The sequence below is a fragment of the Carassius auratus genome, unplaced genomic scaffold (assembly GCF_003368295.1).
Source record: "Carassius auratus strain Wakin unplaced genomic scaffold, ASM336829v1 scaf_tig00045785, whole genome shotgun sequence".
In the NCBI taxonomy this organism is placed as follows: domain Eukaryota; kingdom Metazoa; phylum Chordata; class Actinopteri; order Cypriniformes; family Cyprinidae; genus Carassius; species Carassius auratus.
Genome location: NW_020526933.1, coordinates 1 through 20,648, shown reverse-complemented (window position 1 = coordinate 20,648; position 20,648 = coordinate 1). Strand labels below are relative to the sequence as shown.

At 34.7% G+C, this 20,648-nt stretch overlaps 1 protein-coding gene across 1 annotated transcript in view; it reads left to right on the top strand.

Moving 5' to 3' along the window:
* The window catches only part of LOC113088169 (protocadherin Fat 3-like), a gene marked incomplete at its 5' end in the record, with an annotated part of 55,194 nt that extends 47,173 nt beyond the window's left edge, over positions 1 to 8,021 (top strand). Inside the window, 4 exons of the mRNA XM_026255698.1 lie at positions 2,263 to 2,373; positions 2,923 to 2,982; positions 5,492 to 5,527; positions 7,450 to 8,021. Coding sequence (XP_026111483.1) covers positions 2,263 to 2,373; positions 2,923 to 2,982; positions 5,492 to 5,527; positions 7,450 to 7,958 — 716 coding nt within the window. The remainder of the gene's footprint in view (positions 1 to 2,262; positions 2,374 to 2,922; positions 2,983 to 5,491; positions 5,528 to 7,449) is intronic.
* Positions 8,022 to 20,648: the final 12,627 nt, after the last annotated feature.

Sequence of the window (20,648 nt, the reverse complement as noted above, 5' to 3'; positions counted from 1 at the left end):
CTCCTGAGGTGTTTTGGCATGCACATTTTGATATTCAGACTCTTAATGAACCTTACGCCAACACAAGCAACTTCACAGCATTCAAACTGTATGGCGATGTATCAATGGTAAAGCGACCTATGACTGTTTTCAGCTCAGAAACGCGACCTGCTGCCAGATTTCACGTTATCAGTGTATGCAGTGGCACTTTTATCTTCTAAAACTCAGCTCTGTTTCCTGCTGTGACAGTTTAGGCAGAAGCGCACAGGATCTGGGGGAAAGCTTATATTTGTTGAGACTGTTTCCATCTGCAGCTTCCCACTAGCTAAGTTCATTTTTATGGTGTTTTCTGTAAATCAAATCAAAATGCATTTACATATGAGGGTTACAGAACCGATTCTGCAGGTAGAAACTGCTTTTTGTAAACCGAAGTCACTTCATCTGAAAATGACCTGGAAATAGATTTATAATTCTATAAACAGGCCCCTGCAGAATCAACAGGACTGTCATTAATGTTCTACACATCCCTTGCTTATCCATTTATATAATGTTTTAGAACTTTACTTTGCTATCTGGATTTAATTTAATCTGCTACCAATAAGAGTAGTATTTCTAGATCTGATTAATCAGTTTTACCCTGTTTAAATCCAGTCTACAAAATCCACAGCACTGCGATTGTGGGAAAAGACCTATCTTAACAGATCTGTGTGTGTGCGCGTGCGTGCGTGCGTGTGTGTGTGCATGTGTATTTTATTCTGTTTGATTAAGGTGGGTTTTTTTATGTTTTTTTAGGATTCATATTGAACCCTGTGTCTGCCATGGGAATTAAAAAAAAGTTTTCTGCATTTTTTTTTTATACAGATCAGTAGAAAGTAAAAGTAGAAATAAACCTTTAATTGCGAGATCTAAACTCAGAATTGCAAGATGTAAACTGTAAAAAAATAAAAATAAAAAAAAGTCAGAATTCTGAGTTTGTATCTGGCAATTCTGAAAATTTGAAATTCCAAAAGAAAAAAAAAAAAGAGATCAAATGTCACAATTATAATTTCACATGGCAGAAACAGGCTTCCATTTTTCATTCATTGTTTCTTTTTTTTAAACATTCTTTTCATTTATGTGTTCTATGTTGCTTTTGTGTGTGTGTGTGTGTGTGTGTTGTTTTTCATTTGTTTTCATGTTTTTCTTATCCAAGATGTATTTCGGAATATTTCTCTGAATCTGAGATAAGGCTCGTTACTCTACAGTTGATTGACAGTGAATCTGTGAATCTCAGAATCTCTTCTGTTTCTGGAAAAGAACTTTATTAGAAAAGAACCCAACTTTTATCTCCGCTAAAGGAACTATTAAAGGCAGGGTTGGTGATTTGGTTAAAAAAAATTGTGTTCTTCTGGTTCAAAGTCTCTTCTCATCCTGATAGCAATCACTAAGTTAAGTGGTCTAAATATAGTTATATGCATTTATATCATCAAGGTGTAGGGCAATAACATGTTTGTCCAATCAAAATGTCCTGCATGCATGTCCTGCGTATGAATTTGCATCTCTGTGCACCCGGTTTAATTTATTCCTGTGATGCAATGCTGAATTTTTTAGCAGCCATCACTCCAGTTTTCTCTGATTTTTCTTCAGGATTTATCAAAATAGAAACCTTTGGTAAAAAAAAAAAATTCATGTATGTCCTTGCACTTTTCATCAGTTGTGTCTTAGCTAGATAAAATTATTAATAAAAACAAAATGTTTTTTTTTACTGACCTCAACCCTTTGCATTGACTCTCATTGTAGCAGCCTGGGATCTTAAACGTGACTATTTTCTCAATGACATCTGTTGCTGTTTTTGTGAAAACATTTCCCTTAAGACTCAATATACTGTTAATCCTCACATCAATAAATACTGAGAGGAGAGCAGTTATGAAAGTATGAATATGGGTCCATTTAGTGGAGAAACTGATGGAAAAAGCCATTTTTACTCTGCTATTAAACTCTCCCTCATCTGAATCCTCCAAGGCTGTTTACCAGCTATAATTTCTTCATTTTTCACTTTCTTGTGGTTTGTTGTGTCCTCTGTTCAAACCCTCTTAGGTCTTAAACATCTCCACCTGCGAGACGGTTACATGCAGCTATTCTGTGTCAACATTAGAGGAAAGATCAAAGGAAAAATGTCTGGGAAAAGAAAGAAATGAAAAGGCAGACATCAGAGAGAGCACTTCTTGGATACAGAATAGTGTAGAGATTGTGTTAACTGTAAGTTCGGCTGTGATTGGTTGACGTCCTGATCTTTGTGTTTAGGTAAAGTGGATTTGCTGGAAGAAGTCACATGTTTCTCTGGCAGTAACAAGGGCAGCAACTCCGAGGTCCAGTCGCTGAGCTCCTTTCAGTCTGATTCCTGTGATGATAACGGTAAGCCCAGTGTGTGTGTGTGTGTGTGTGTTTACTGTTGCTCCTGCTCATCGTGAAAGGATAAAACAACATGCATCTTTCCTCAGGATTCTTCATTCACTCATCCTCATTGGCAATTTCAAAATTTCATCGGTTTGTCTCTACTAATCATTCTGCAATTATTCTTTAATTGATATATTTACATTTTAAAATGTGACGTTGTGACTTTAATTTACTCTCATCTAGTAATTTTGTGAAAAGACTTGAATGCTGCGTGTGTGTGTGTGTGCGTGCGTGCGTGCGTATGCGTGTGTGTTGATCACATCATCACCATCTCTTCTCGGATTGGCTGGAATGATGTCACGCTTGCCTTTCATTGGTCACAGCTAAATTCATCAACAGCCAATCAGGCCACAGAAGCTTCTGCAGTGGACCACCAGTGTTACGGATATTGTGGAGTTGATTTCTCTGTTTGATTGGTCTGCGGCTCAGTTTGGTTCTTGTGCGTGCGTGTGTGTGTGAGCGTGTGTGAACGTTTCTGACCGGTCTTCATTGCTTTCTCTTTCCAAGCTTCCATAGTGACGGTAATTCGGCTGGTCAATGATGCAGTCGACACGATTGAGAATGAAGGTACTCTTTCCCACCGCTGGACTCTGAAGCATCTTCCTTAAAAGAGCTTGAAGACTCATGCACAAACCTTTTAACACACAGCTGAAAAACACTCTTTCTCTCTCTCTCTTTTCTTTTGTTTAGACACATACACATTTACTTAGAAGTGTACATATGGACCGTAGACTTTAATTAGTCTCTCAATTAAATAATTAATCAAATTGTATGCAAATTATATATTTGAAGTATTCATGATTTATTGCATATCAATATTTCATACAAAAAGCCCTCAAGTAAAGATAATTAAAATTAAATTTTATGTCCATTTCACTTTAATATGTATTTCTTATATATATGGAATAAAAATTAAAGATAAAAAAAAATGTAAATTTACATTTTATATTTTTAATACAAAGATTGTTATGATTGCTAACCCTGTCCCTTAAAATAAGACTTTTTTGTACTTTTAGTCTGCAGTCATTCTAATTTTATTGTTTATTATTTTTATTGCTATATTGTTTTTTCAGTCGAGTGCATTCTCAAAGGAAAAGATTTTGTCAGATTTAGCTTTGTTCTTCTCATTTTTTCCCCAAACTATAGTTAAGTACACTACAAAGTAACTTTACATTATTAAATACTAAGTGTGTGTGTGTGTGTGTGTGTGTGTGTGTGTGTGACAGCATTACTCATGAGAAGAAACATCACCCCAGTCAGAAAGATGATCCAGCAAACACACACGAGTCCCTTCTCAAATAATTCAGCTGACAAACACTCACCCCAGATCATGTTTTACCCAGAACGGAAAGAGCACAAATCTTGCAAACACACACGTTTGAAGCTGTTTAAAAAAAAGCTTTTCAAGTGTATCTTCAAAGCTAGACATGCTAAAGTAATGTAGGCTGATGAGCTTGTCTGAGCTTTTCCACTTTGATTTAGAGATTGTAAATATCACAAACTTCTGAATCTTGAAACTAGCTCATGCTGAGACATCTCTAAACTAGTTCATATTTACATATCATTCTTTCATGTTGTCAGACTGCTCTTGTATATTCATTAAGATTTTTCTTTTATTATTGGTGGACACAAAGATCTGTTAGCATTAGCATTCTCATACTGCTCATTTCCTGAGGTGTAATTTGCAGTATTATTTAGTGTATACTGTTATAGTATTGATTAATATTTTTAATTATTTATTTACTTAATTTATTGATTGGTTTTAATTGTAGTTTTTGTAATTTGTAATTTTATTTTTATTATTACTATTTTTACATTTATATATTCAGTTTTTATAATTTTAGTACTTTAAAAGTTTTTTTATTATTTGACATGTAATATTTATTGTATATTTATTTTATGTCCTTTTATGAGTTTTTACATTTTCTTATAGTTTTAGTTCACAGTAACAACACTGCTTTAAAGTGGACAAAAATACTTATAGCACCTTTAAAACCAGCTCACAATGACATATTATACACTGATGAAACTATTTTTAGCATAAACTATTTTTATGTATAAGCTTATGCAGTAATTTTCATAATTTCCCTAATAAACTAGTTACTGCAGTTATTGCTACTTAAAAAAGATTTTATTTAATAGTAACAATAAACCACATAAGCAGCATTTTTATATATTTCTGTGTAGCTTTATATTTATTTTAGTTTACGTAATCCAAGCTAATGAAACCATGTTTAATTTTTAGTTTTAGTAGTTTTGTGCTTTTGTAGTTATTTGTTTTATTATTTCCTCATAGCTTTAATTTATATTTATTTTATTTTTTTAGTAATTTAAGCAAAAATAAATCATGTTTTATTTTTTAGTTTAAGTAATTTGATGTGTTTTTGTCATTGTAGGTTGCAATTTTTTTGTATTTCTATGTAGCTATAAATGTAGCTATAATTTATATTTTAGATTTAGTAAATTTTAGCAATTCAAGCTAAAAAGAAATCGTTTAAATTTTAGCTTTAGTAATTTTTTAGTTTGGTGCTTTTGCGGTTATTTTATTTATTATTCTTTATTATATTGCTTTATTATTTGTGTAATTTATATTTATAAAATCTTTAGTCATTTAAACTGAAATAATTTTTTTAGGTGTGCTTTTGTCATTGTAGTTTGCTATTTCCATTTAACTTTAATTTATATTTTAGATTTAGTAATTTTAGTCAGTTCAAACCCCAACTAATTTTAAGCTTAAGTTTTAGTAATTTTGTTATATGCTTTTGTAATTGTTAGTTACTTTAATATTTCTGTATAGCTTTAATGACTTATTAATTAAATAAAGGAACCATGTTACATTTTTGTTAGGGATGCATCAGTATATCACAAAGCACACAGAAAATAAAAATGGTATTGTTTTTTCACTGAGATAAATGTCAAGTTTGATTTCAAAAACATATCTACATGCATGATTGAGTGCATTTGAATATGGCATTTGTACACAAACACGCGGTTAGGATGGGTTTACTGCTGACCCACAAATCTGTCTCTTTCTCTTTCTCTTTCCCTGTCTTCCTGCTTCTTTTCTGCCTGCCAGTGTCCGTTATGGATCAAGGTCAAAACTTCAACAGAGGTGATTCACGTTCTCTCTCCTGCTTTGTTCAGCTAATTCTCCCAGAGTTCTTGCCCTCCTTCCTATTCAGACTTTGTTCTCTGTCTATTCCTCCCTCTCTCGCTCTCCCTTTCCGTATTGCTGACAAACTGAGCTACTGCATTCTGGGAAATGTCACATCATCCAGCAGCTAGATGCTCTTGGTCGACACACACACACACACACACACACACACACACATCAGAGTACCTGCAGTCCTCCGTCACCCTTTTCCTCTCTTTCTCGTCTGTCTCTTCCCCCGCAGTGCTTCCATTGCTGACTTTGTGTTTTTCTTTTGTTTGATATTGATGTTTTCTGATAGTGAGGTTTAGGCCGTGTGTGTACAGTGTGTGTGTTTGTGTGTGTGTGTGCGTCCCTGCGCTTCTGTGTTTTCATGCATCGCTGCATGCAATCCTCACACTTGTGTTTATTTGCTGAATGCATTTCGCTTGTGTCAACAATGCGTCACTGACCTCTGAACCTTGACCTCTTGTCCTGGCTGTGTCTTCGGTCACCTCACAGGCATGTCCACTCACTACAGCAAGACCTGCATGTGGAGATGTTCACTGTAATGTTTATGCCCAAAATACCCAAATGGATCACGAATGAGCAACCAAGACTCGTTTGAAAAACGTGCCTGTGGCGACATTTCTGAAAATTAAATTAGTTGCTTCCTGCAGTTTCCAAAACATTTTTAAAATGAAATATCCAGGGAGTGACACTAAAATCATGTTCACTTTCATCCAAAACACATGTGACATGGTAAACACATGAATATGGTAATGTTTTATTATGTTGGTTGTTGGATGAAATGCTTGGTTATATTAGAATCAAGGTACTTTTATAGTTTTTATAAATATTTAGAAATTATTTTCAGTAATTAAATTTTATATTTAAATTTTTATTGAGTTTTATTCATTTTGCTTTGTGTTTATTTTGTATTCATTGATTAAGTTTTATTTCAGTTTTAGTTATATTAGCATAGAATTTAATTTCAAACTAAATGATATATAAATATATATATATATATTTGCCAAGGCAAAATTTCTAATCTTCATTTAGTTTCAAATGTATAAAGTATATTAAAAAATCCTTATTAGTGGCATAAACATAACCGATAGTGTTTACAAAACCAAACATGAGATAAAAATGCATTTACATCACAACAGTGCCATTTTAGCTTACTTTACTCAGAGGCACAATGATTTACCAGGTGTGCTACTGAGCAAGTTTACTACATCAGAAATACCATACCATATGTAGCTATTTATGTTATGCATGAAACATGAAAATAAATTGCACTGGAAAACAGTGGTGTGGAATTTACTTTGAAACCATTTTCACTCCGAAATATCTAGTAAATTTCACAAATAATTTAAAAGAAACTGCAATTAACATTGGATAAAACATAAAAAATGTAAGTAGAAAGACTAAAAAAACAAATATAATACTATATATATATATATATATAGTAGCTTGCACATTGTGGCTGCATTGGATCGAAATATAATATAAGCTAGAAAAATTCAAGTTTGCATAATCACAAAAAAATTTGTAATCTGACATGTAATCATAATTTTTGTGTTAATTTAAAAGGTTGTTGGTGTTTTACCAGCACTAGTGCTCATTTCTGCTGGAAACAGTATAAGTACATATAATTTATTTTTTGGAGTTTCGGAAAGCTTTAATTAGAGGCACATTTTTCCCATGAGCTTAGGTTGCGAATGGGACGCACTACAGTCTCAACAAATGCACCATTTGGGACAGGGCTGATGTCTAACCTGTTAAACCTCCCTTCAGAATGACCAGGCATGCATCCCTACATGATTGCGTACCTACCGAAGGATCCCCTTAGTTGTTTGCCCACTCGATGTTTACTAACTTCCTGTTTCCTGTTTCTCCAGCATACCACTGGGACACTTCTGATTGGCTGCCGAGTACACGCCTGCCTGACATCCAGGAAGTCCCCACCTATGAGACAGGCGAAGTGGGCGTGGCCTTAGAATCCGACTATTACCTCGGTGGATTCGATATTGACAGCGACTACTCACCGCCTCAGGAAGAGGAGTTCATGTCCCAGGACCAGCTGCCCCCGCCCCTTCCCACAGAGGAATATGACACCTCACCCGCCAATCAACCCGTGTCCAGAGAGAGCACTCTGAGCGGGGACCGCAAGCCCCGCCCACACTTCCACCCCAGCCAATACCTGCCTCCCCATCAGCTGCCACTCGGCTGTACGGGGGAGGAGTTTAGCACTTTTACAGGCAGGGAGGAGCGCCTGTCCGTCAACGCCTCCTCTGCCTCTGATGTTTCCTACGTGCCATGCGGGTTCGAAGACTCTGAGACAGGAGGAAGTTTGGATAGTTTGGAAGACGCGCATATACACCCACATACACTGCAAACTGAGGTCTGATATGCCACCAGGAACTAAAGACGCAGTTAGTGATGTTAACAGGATGTGTTGTCCCACGTAAAAGACACTAAACTCTTGCGTCTGTCAGATGCAGCAGATTCAGTCTGAGGATTGCTGACGCCGCAGACAGACTCTTAGCGCTGCCCTGCATGAGCAGCTGAAATATAAAAGCACAGGAAGTGTCTGGAAGTGATGTCATGGGTGGAGCCCATACAATTAAAGCAACAAGAAGCGTCATAGCGAACGGAGACCAATGATCTGTAGACGTGTTTTCAGAAATCACCTGGTGCATTTCATTGTTCCTCCCAGTTCCTGATTTGATGGTGCTCCGCTTTGAGTGTTTGAAATCTGGATCTGTTATAAAACCTAGTGAGCTGCCTACCTAGACGGTATCATGCTGCCTTTTAAGATACCAATTGTAAGTGTAATTGTATTTTTATTTGGAATTTCACAAAATAAAATCCTTTCCAATATTTTTTTTAAAAATGATTCATGCAAAAACAAAACTTGTAATTACTTAAAGTACAATAAACAAAATCCTAATAGTAATAGCCAACCAAAATTAAACTTGGAAATTAATGAAAATATTTATTCTTAAAACATTTTTAATACAAAACCATAGTTTTGTTCAAATACACAAATTGTTCATGCAAAAATAAAACTTATAATTACATACAGTAAAGAATGAAAATAAATAATATACTAATAGTAATACCAAACCAATATTAAAATTTGGTAATTAATAAAAAATGCAGGGTAAAAAAGGTAGCATGGCACATATGCATCCTTGAATTCATTGTAAAAAAAAATATTCTATAAATAGATTTCATTCAGTACTGGAAAATATCAATAAAAGTTGTTAAATATAATTTCCAAATTACTAAATTACGCAATATCTCTGTGTTTTTTTTTATATTTGTATTTGTATTGTTAGCATCAAACTCTACTGAAGTCAATTGTGACTCAAGACTCTAATAATACAACTAAACCTGCTTTAGCGGGTTTGCTGGTCTTAGCTGGTTTAAACTGGTTTAACTGTTCTCCTAGCAAGCATATGTTTTGCTAATGTTTCCAAAATGTCCAAACCCCCTCTATAACCATCAAAAACATCCAGCTTGGCCTCCTTGGCTGGTTACAGCAGGGGTGCGCTTTGCATCAAACTGGGCAGCTGAGGTGATTTCTTTGTAGATTGTTCCAAATCACTCACTTATGAGGGTCCATTTCAGTTTGGATGCCACCTTAGAAGGCAGCTCATTAGGTTTGAGAACAGATCTGGTCTGTGTGCACAGGTGGATATGAATATGAAACAGTTTTCTATAAACAGTCAAAAAAGCACATTAGTTTGCTGTATCTTCCCAAAATTTAGTTTTAGTGTTTATATATATATGTATATGTATAAATGCATTGATTTTTTTTGCACTAAAACAATAATGTTCAGATTTACAATGGCCCTGTCTAAAATAATCCTGTCATGTCACATTTAAGGCCTTGGATTGGCAGTCGAGTTATCTTCTGTGTGAAGCATTAGTCGGATCCTGAATAGCACTATGTTTCAAGCCGATCATTTTAGATGAGTGTTTTAAAGGAACGTAACTTCTGTAATTTATGTCTCCCCTTTTTTGCCTCGTGAAAAAATCACGATTACATATCAGAAAGCCATAAGCAGAAGATCGTCTATTACGTTTGTGTGTTCCCAGGTACTTACAATGCAAGAATGACACATGCCTGTAGCATGCGGTCCAAAAACCTCCTTCGGTTCAGAACCGACCCAAATCAGAGAAAGGAGCGGAGTGAGAGAGCGAAGCAATAACGGCGAGTCAGAAAGAGGGAAACGCTGAGAAGTCCTGAAACAGAATACTGAATACAAGAAATGTAAAGAAAGTGAAAATCAATAAAACATAAATCAAAATGAGAACAAGGGAGAAGGAAAGAGAGAGAGAGAGGCGTGTGACTGTGGACCAACTTCAGCTCGGAAAGGCGTTTTGGCCTGAAGGGAGCAGGATTGAGACGTTTGGCAGAGTTTGCACTGTCATTTTGAATGCCATTGGGCAGATTGTTTTTTGTAAAAGCTGTAATTTTGACGTCAGTTGTTGTACAGTGTATATAAGTCGTTCAGATGCAGATTTTGTAGATATTGAACTGCAATCATGGAAGGGTTTGTGCATCCTGTGAGCATTTGGAGAGGGTGAAATGGACAAACACAAACTCACGTACTTTTCCTGACATTTTTAACCGATGTGCGCATCTTTTTTTGCAACTGTTTTTCACCACTTTTTACTTTTTCACAATATCAGTTTCTCCACCCATCCTTTTAAATTGTGTTTTTATTTCTATTTCACAGTGTTTATATTATAGAAAAGGGAATTACTCTGCTCCTGATGGATTCCTGCAGGGGGTTTATTTTTATTAATGATTTAATTTCGCCTTTGATTCATATTGTTCTTTTGACTGTGTAAAACAGTATTAAAACATGCTTGTTATACGTGTAAACATGCTTTATTCAGTCCTGTTTTATTTATTATTAGTATTATTATTATTAGTGTGTTTGGGTTTTTATTAATGCCAAGAATTGATCAAAGAAAAACCATATATTTATCAAACTCATTATCACTTCAAAGTTTGTGAGTGATTTTGTTGAAAGGCAACATGAAATAAAAATTAGTTGATCTTCGTTATCATTACTTTATAAAAGTAAAACTGTTTGTGTTAGCTCACGTCCATTAAATAATATAAACAGACACAAGGTTTAATTAGTTGAGATTAATAAATGCTTTACAATTATTTTTCGTAGTTTAGTTGTTAACAAATGGAAGCTTTCTTTGAAGTATTACCAAAATTATTCTTAAAAATTACATAAACAGTAATACTTTGCAATGAGGTCCTATTAGTTAAAGTTAGTTAACTAACAATTATAATTTACATTTATTGATCGTTGTTAACATTAGTAAAAATAAATATATATATATTAATGTATAGTTCATGTTAGTTCAGGTCCAGATTGCAATCTAAAATAAAAATTTAATATTAATGCTTCAGAAGTATGATTCATTGTTCCTGTTAACTAACGTAATTAATATTAAATGTTAAAGCCCTTTTTATGATCTAGTCTAATTCTATAAAATTAAATCCTGCCTTACGTTATTTTCATCTGAATATGGAAATGCTTCCTGTTATGGACGATATAAATGTTTCATGTTGTCTTAACACCTAAAAGCATTACAAATGCCATACGTTGTGTGATAATTCCTATGTTTGACCAGAACACACATTATTAAAAAATCTTGTTTTGAAGATTAACACTTACCTGGCGAGCGCAATAACTCCACATCAGATGTTTACAATTGGTGTGTGTATTATAAGAGTTCGGGATCGATAGTTACTCATCAGAGTCTTTGCAGAAGCGAGGAGAACGTATGCGGTTTGCTATTTAATCAGGTCTGTGTAAGTGTGTGTGTGTGGTTGGAGTGTAATCAGACTCTCACTTTCAGAGCTTCAGAGGCTCATTATCTTCTCCAGCACTGTGGCTTTTGGACTGGACATGGTGCTTAGATTTCTTGTCCTCAAATCAATTTTTTTTTTTTTTTACTTTTAAGGGCCTATCCAGCTGAACTGATGTGCATGTCCTCTCTGATCACGATGGGCTTCTACTGAGAAAACTTCCAGATTAAACATGGTGGACGGCGGACATAGATCGGTGCACAACTTCATGATTACTGCTCTATTTTGATGACGAGAGAGGTTCAATTCTGTTCCAAAATTAGCAGCTAAGAAAACAGAAATTTATTAAGCATTGTTGGGTCATGAAGCAAGCAGAGTCATGGAAAGTCATGGAAAATGTAATAATAATTATAAATACTGTAGTTCATCAGATGGCCAGATTTGCTCACAAGCAATAGCGAAGATCAATTAGTAAGTGAATAGTTAATTTACTAAGGACAGAAAAGATGTAGATGAGTTTATTGCACAGAAATGGATGCTCTGCAGTGAATGGGTGCCGTCAGAATGAGAGTCCAAACAGCTGATAAAAATATCCTAGTAATCCACACCAGTCCATCAATTAACATCCTGTAAAATAAAATCCTGCCTGTTTGTAAGAAACAAATTCATCATTAGGGGTTTTGACTTTAATACCATCAATTAAAAACATCCTTCCCTTCTTTTCTCACATCAGATCCACTCACATATTTGTTTAGTGCTGCTTTTAACTGTTTTTGTTCATAAATGGTGCTAGATCTGTGCACATTTCTAAAGCTAAACATAAAAAATAAAAAAAATTATAAAATAAATAAACCTTAAATTAAATAATTGTTATATAAAGCATGAAATGACTGAACTTTAAAAAGAAAATAAAAGTTAACTAAATTTTAAAGGGCTCATATGATGCTTTTTTAAATATAATTATTTTTTGTATTTGGTGTAACAGAATATATTGACATGCTTTAATTTTCAAAAAACACATTATTTTTCAAATATTGTACATTATTGTAGGTCCTCTGTGCCCCGCCTCTCTCACAAATGGTTGTTTTCTACAAAGTCCCTCCTTTCGACAAGTGCAGTCTGCATTGTGATTGGCCGAACACCGCAAGCTCTAGTCGGAAATGTAACTCCTCTTTCTATTATCGCGAGCTTCATCTTTCAAAATAAATGTAAAGACAGTTAATAATGTCTTAGTTTTACCTTCAGTTCAAGCTCGAGAGAGGAACAGAGTCACGTGACAGACTCAGTGATGAAGCTAGTATGTGTTTGTAGACAGTACACAAGCCACGGACGGTTAAGACAGCTGACTCCACTGTGTGACACTGTCTCTCTCTCTCTCTCTCTCTTTCTCTCTCTCTGTCTCTCTCTCTCACATGCACACACACATACACCCACACGGAGCGCAAAACTCTGCATTTGATCAATAGCAAATACTTAAACTAATAACAAAACATACTTACAGTAGCTGATTCAGAAGCACCAGATTGTTGTATCAAAGTCAGAATGACCTCCTCTCCTAGGTTCATGAAAAAGTTGTCCATAAAATCATTTCTCTAATAACTCTATACTCTAATAACTCTACAAATCTATGAAAGACTCAGATCACGTATCTAAAAATAAATCGCTATAGTAACAGAGAAATAATAAGAGGAGTGAAGTTTCCTACCGTTCTGCTGTGTTTGGTCCTCACGCGCGTTTACAGCGCTAAATTAATCATGTTTGCTAATTATTATACATTTACTTCATTGTCAGCTTCAGGTACTTCATTTATTATTGTTCAATGAACTGTTTGAAACAAAAAAGGTTGTATTTCAGTAATAATTCTAAATTATCAAAATAAAATATATAAAATAATGGTTTCTATTTTAATATCCTTTAAAATATAATCTATTTTTCTGTATTTTCAGCATCATTCCTCCAGTCTTCAGTGTCACATAATCTTTAGAAATCATGAAAATATGATGATTTATTATTAGAACTATTAATAGTTGTGCTACCAAATATTATTTTGGAAACTGTGATACTTTTTTCAGGATTCTTTGATGAATAAAAAGTTAAAATTAAATAAATAAACTTGAGTAAAAGTACAGATACGTATCATAAAATATTACTCCAGTAAAAGTCAATTTTACTCAAGTGAAAGTACAAAAGTACTCAATTTGTTATGTACTTAAGTAAAAAAGTACTGAAAGATAGATGTTTGCAATTTTATATTGGCTAATTTAATTTTATATTAGCACTTTTTATATATATATATATAATCCTACTGCTCAAAATACCTGGGATTTTTTCCAAAATAACCACTATATGGAGTCAAGATATATTTTTGTTGCTGATATGGACTTGTGTTTTAAATTGTTTTAAAGTTTGTGATTTTACAGAACATCACAGTTATATATGACATGATAATAAGGCCTGAAGTTAGGAAGAACATTTTAAGGAAAATATAATTATATTTTCATAATGATTTTTTCCTTCTCAAACCTTGTCTGTGGTGTAAAAACACCCCGGCCAAATGGAGTGCATCTCTTCCCCTCTTTGATAATTACTGTAGTTACCATGTTCTGAACGTCACATCCTTTCTTTTGTCCCTAGATGTAATCTATATACATATATATATATATATAGGTGGTTGAATAAAAATATTTGGACATTATTTATAAAAATTACCTCAAGTTAGCACCAGCAAGCTTGTTAGCTAGACATTTAGCATCCGCTACAATATTTACTTATTTTCAGTACAGTTATGAATAAAAATTAATGTCTGTCTAACGTTACTCGTCTAGTTAATCCAAACACAGTGGTGGACAGTAACGGAGTAGCTTTACTTCGTTACTGTACTTAAGTACATTTTTCAAGTATCTGTACTTTACTGGAGTAGTTTTATTTTGAGTAACTTTTACTTTTACTTCACTACATTCCAAAGCATAAGATCGTACTTTTAACTTCACTACATTTCATAAAACATATCGTTACTCCCTATAATATATCACGTGCTCCGACACGTAGAAGCGGTGTCTGATTCATCATGAACGAACTGAATCTTTTCAAAATAAACTTTAATCGGATCGCGAATCGCACCAAACGATTCATTTACGAATAAGAATGATCCGATTGCAGCTGTTCTGGAGTCGACCACTCACTGATTCAAATGAACCGTTTAGTGCGAGTCTCCAGAAGTAAGAACCGGCAGATCTGAGCGTGCGTGCGTCTGATTTTGCTAAAAGTAAGGCCGGGTTCACACCGCAAGCTGCAGCAGAGCAGAAGCAGCGCGTATTTTTTTCGGTGCCTATGTTAACAGATGAGAGCGTTCACACTGCGCGCAGAGGCTGCGCGGCAGAGCGTTGCAGGAGCAGAGCAGAAGCAGCAGTGCCGCGATCGTTTCGGCGCTGGGTCTATTTTTGCTGCGCTGCTGACGCTCAGTTAAAGTGAAAGTACACCTTTGATGGACAAAATAAATATGGTTTCACACAAAAAGTGCTCTAAATGCACAAAATAAGCACATCTAGGGTGTTTTAACAAGAACTAGAGTATGTTAGGAAAGAAAATTAATATAAAAAAATATGAATATAAGATAAAGTGACACTGATCATGGCCAAAATACACATGTACTGAAACGAAAAGTAATTTTGCCCAAAATTTGCATTAATGATATCGTATGTGTTTTTTGCAAATTACATAAGAAATGTATGATATTTAAATTCACGTATTTTTCTGTTTTTTTTTTTAATTATATTATTATTAATTTTTTTTACAAAATCGGTCAAAGTACTTACAGTTCTAAACAAAAATAAACTTTTTTTTGCCGAAATACAAAAACAACTTTTATAGTTTAGCCTTAGAGATTTGCATCGGCATCTCCATAATATAATGCTGACAATCATAAACAACAGCACATGGTGTCACAGGCGGTGGTCTTCAGAGTGCACCTGGAAAGACAATAATGGACGACACTCGTCTAATCGTGGAAGTTGAGAAATATCAAGTTCTTTATGATCCACAAAATGTATTTTACAAAGACTTGCAGGAGAAGGAAAAGCATGGGATGAAGTTTCAACGGCTCTTATTGCAGATGGTAAGTAGCCTAATTGTATAATATTTTTGACGCTTTCACTGGCACACGAGCAAACAACTCAATATTTGATTCAAAATTGATTCAATTGGAACCATTTATTTACAATTTCTAAATTACACATAAGCACACAAATAACAAAAGCAGGTGATACGTGCATATATAATAAACAAGTAAATGCTGATTTCAAGATGAGCAGGAACTCAGGCTGTGAACCATTTACAATACACAGAATTTAAAACGGTATTAAATTGGTTTTCAGGGTGTCCTTTGGTAAATTTGCTTGCAAACAAACCCAGTGACAAGATGGTAATATGCACAATGTTCTCTCCTACGTCGGTTAATGGGATTAACCCAAAGTCTGCGTCTTTTTCATAGTCTCTAATAACAAATATAGCGCGATGGCCTTTCTTCTATCAACAACACGTACTGCACGGAAAACAAAGACAGGAAAACAAAGATGCAACAAAAGTTACAATGAAATTATGAATTTAAAAAGCTTCTTGCCAAGTCTGTTTATTTAAATGTATTTTAAATGGAAATAAAGCAATGCGAACTAGAGTACTCTGTCCAAAATCCGCTGTTCAGTTGCGCGCTGCCTCCGCTGCCGGTGTGAAAGCAAAATAGGCGCGCGCTGCTTCTGCTCTGCCTACCTGCTGCTAACGCGCTGCTTTCGCTCTGCTGCAGCTTGCGGTGTGAACCCGGCCTAAGTTATTAATATCGAAATTTAGGATTAATTATTGTAACTGAAAATTATATTTAGGTCAAAATTATCAGTTCTTTGGGAACTAAATCCGCTGTAAAGAGTGATCTGTTTAAGCCCACTGAAATTCTCCAGTGCAAACGATGCATACAAATCAATTATCGTCTCTGTGTTTTAGGTTAAAAAATAAAATAACCTTAAACTAACACAGATTAAATAAAATAACTCATGCATGTCCAAATTCCCCGCTACCGTAATATTAACAGTTTTATTAAAATGCTACCATGACGTCTGTTTTTATATTGTGTATCAACAGTAACGTTATACATATATGTTTGGATTAACTAGAAGAGTAACTCCATATAGTGGTTATTTTGGAAAAAATACCAGGTATTTTGAGCAGTAGGATTATATATATATATATATATATATATATATATATATATATATATATATATATATATATATATATATATATATATATATATATATATATATATATATATAAAAGTGCTAATATAAAATTAAATTAGCCTATATAAAATTGCAAACATCTATCGTTCAGTACTTTTTTACTTTAGTACATAACAAATTGAGTACTTTTGTACTTTCACTTGAGTAAAATTGAAAAAGGAGTACTTTTACTTTTACTGGAGTAATATTTTATTATACGTATCTGTACTTTTACTCAAGTTTATTTATTTAATTTTAACTTTTTATTCATCAAAGAATCCTGAAAAAAGTATCACAGTTTCCAAAATAATATTTAGTAGCACAACTATTAATAGTTATAATAATAAATCATCATATTTTCATGATTTCTAAAGATCACGTGACACAGAAGACTGGAGGAATGATGCTGAAAATACAGCAAATAGATTATATTTTAAAGGATATTAAAATAGAAACCATTATTTTATATATTTTATTTTGATAATTTAGAATTATTACTGAAATACAACCTTTTTTTGTTTCAAACAGTTCATTGAACAATAATAAATGAAGTACCTGAAGCTGACAATGAAGTAAATGTATAATAATTAGCAAAGATGATTAATTTAGCGCTGTAAACGCGCGTGTGAGGGGCGGAGACGCGCCGCAGAGCGTCAGACGCACGTGAGGACCAAACACAGCAGAACGGTAGGAAACTTCACTCCTCTTATTATTTCTCTTTTACTATAGCGATTTATTTTTAGATACGTGATCTGAGTCTTTAATAGATTTGTAGAGTTATTAGAGTATAGAGTTATTAGAGAAATTGAGTTATTTTTTACATTCTTTGGTCTTCAGATCGGGACTTCGGAGCCTGCTCGCGACTCCGTTGATTCAGATCGGCACTTCGGAGCCTGTTCGCGACTCGGTTGATTCAGATCGGGCACTTCGGAGCATGTTCGCGACTCGGTTCATTCAGATCGGCACTTCTGAGCCTGTTCCCGACTCGGTTGATTCAGATCAGGACTTCGGAGCCTGTTCGCGACTCGGTTGATTCAGATCGGCACTTCGGAGCATGTTCGCGACTCGATTGATTCAGATCGGCACTTCGGAGCCTGTTCGCGACTCGGTTGATTCAGATTGAGACTTCGGAGCATGTTCGCGACTCGGTTGATTCAGATCGGCACTTCGGAGCCTGTTCGCGACTCGGTTGATTCAGATCGGGACTTCGGAGCCTGTTCGCGACTCGGTTGATTCAGATCGGGACTTCGGAGCATGTTCGCGACTCGGTTGATTCAGATCGGGACTTCGGAGCCTGTTCGCGACTCGGTTGATTCAGATCGGGACTTCGGAGCCTGTTCGCGACTCGGTTGATTCAGATCGGCACTTCGGAGCCTGTTCGCGACTCGGTTGATTCAGATCGCCACTTCGGAGCATGTTCGCGACTCGGTTGATTCAGATCGCCACTTCGGAGCATGTTCGCGACTCGGTTGATTCAGATTGGGACATCGGAGCATGTTTGAGATTTTTTTTAATTTCAGATCTGGACATCGAAGCAGGAAGTGTTTGTCAAACAGTTCATTGGTGATAAATGAATATTTGGACTTGAGGCTTTTTTTTTTTAACCTGTCGATTCAGCATGGACCCACACCACAAAGGTGGACACACTCTAGACTTAATCATCAGTAGAAGCTCTAAACTTTTCATCCATTGTTATTAAGGACGTTACAAGCTTGCTGGTGCTAACTTGAGGTAATTTTTATAAATAATGTCCAAATATTTTTATTCAACCACCTATATATATATATATAATATATATATATATATATAATATATATATATAGATAGATAGATATAGATATATATATATATAGATAGATAGATAGATATATATTACATCTGGGGAGAAAAGAAAGGATGTGATGTCCAGAACATGGTTACTACAGTAATTATCAAAGACGGGAAGAGATGCACCCCGTTTGGCCAGGGGTGTTTTACACCCCAGACAAGGTTTGAGAAGGAAAAAATCATTATGAAAATATAATTATATATTTCCTTAAAATCTTCAGGCCCTTATTATCATGTTATATATAACTTTGATGTTCTGTAAAACAACAAACTTTAAAATACTTTGTTCTTACTGGTGAAGATTCAGATGGTCATCTCTGTTTTCTCTCAGGTACATCACAGTGTAAGCTTCACAGTGGAACATTACTCTCGTCAGCGTAGTCCATATCAACAACAAAAATATATCTTGACTCCATATAGTGGTTATTTTGGAAAAAATCCCAGGTATTTTGAGAAATAGGATTATAAAAATAAAAAAAATGTGCTAATATAAAATTAAATTAGCCTATATAAAATTGCAAACATCTATCTTTCAGTACTTTTTTACTTAAGTACATAAAAAATTGAGTACTTTTTGTACTTTCACTTGAGTAAAATTGAAAAAGGAGTACTTTTACTTTTACTGGAGTAATATTTTATTATACGTATCTGTACTTTTACTCAAGTACTTGATTTGTGTACTTTAGTCCACCCACTGTCCCAAACAATATACATATGTATAACGTTACTTTTGATACACAATATAAAAACAGACGTCATGGTAGCATTTTAATAAAACTGTTAATATTACGGTAGCGGGGAATTTGGACATGCATGAGTTATTTTTATTTAATCTGTGTTAGTTTAAGGTTATTTTATTTTATTTTTTTAACCTAAAAACACAGAGACACTGATTGATGTGTCTGCATCGTTTGCACTGGAGCATTTCAGTGGGCTTAAACAGATCACTCTTTACAGCGGATTTAGTTCCCAAACAACTGACAATTTTGACCTAAATATGATTTTCAGTTACAATAATTAATCCTAAATTTCGACATTAATAACTTACTTTTAGCAACATCAGACGCACGCACGCTCACAAGATTTGTCGGTTCTTACTTCTGGAGACTCGCACTAAACGGTTCATTTGAATCAGTGAGTGGTCGACTTCCAGAACAGCTGCAATCGGATCATTCTTATTCGTAACGAATCGTTTGGTGCGATTCGCGATCCGATTAAAGACTCAGTTCGTTCATGATGAATCACACACCGCTTCTGCATGTCGGAGCACGTGATATATTATAGGGGAGTAATAAATATGTTTATAAATGTAGTGAAGTTAAAAGTACGTTCTTAAATGCTTTGGAATGCTACGTGACGTTAAACGTAAACCACGTTACTCAAAGATTAAAACTACTCCAGTAAAGTACATGATACTTGAAAAATGTACTTAAGTTACAGTATAACGGAAGTTAAGCTAACTCCGTTACTGTCCACCACTGGATTACACCACAGACATTCTTCCTACGACGATACACTGCCTGTCACACGTACTTGTGTTAGCTGAAACTATGCCTTCTTTCTTGTGTGAACATTTGGATTTGAGACTTTAGTTTGCAACTTTACAGATCTATTTTTTGCACAAAGAGCTTGTAACACCCAAAGAAGAAAAATGGAAATCACATCATAGACCTCTTAATAAATACTATATTAGAAAACATTGCTAACATAAAGCTGCTTGAAAGCTCAAGTACTGATGATCTTTTTTTTTCTTTTGTAGAATTAACATTTTCAATTGCCACCTAGCAAGCACTTATTGTTAAGAACGCAACATCTGGAAAGTACTTCATATTTGCATGCAAAAATCAGATAAACACCTCAAGAGCCAATTCACGTACAGTGTAAAGTTTCACATCCAACCAGGAACTTTATTGAAGTTTACAGGCTAAAAGTTTATAAATACAACATATACTGAGTGCTTTCAGTGTGGATTCAGCCCTTCTGTGTTTGCCTGAGAAGATATTTTCATTGAATTATCATAAACACCTAGAAATGGTACAGGGCCCTTGGGAACAACTGAGATTATAATATCGCTCTCTCCTACATGTTCACTGTTCTGTTACATGCATGCATAATTGCTTTTTTTAAAATTGACTAGCATCTTCCTCGCTGTCCTTCT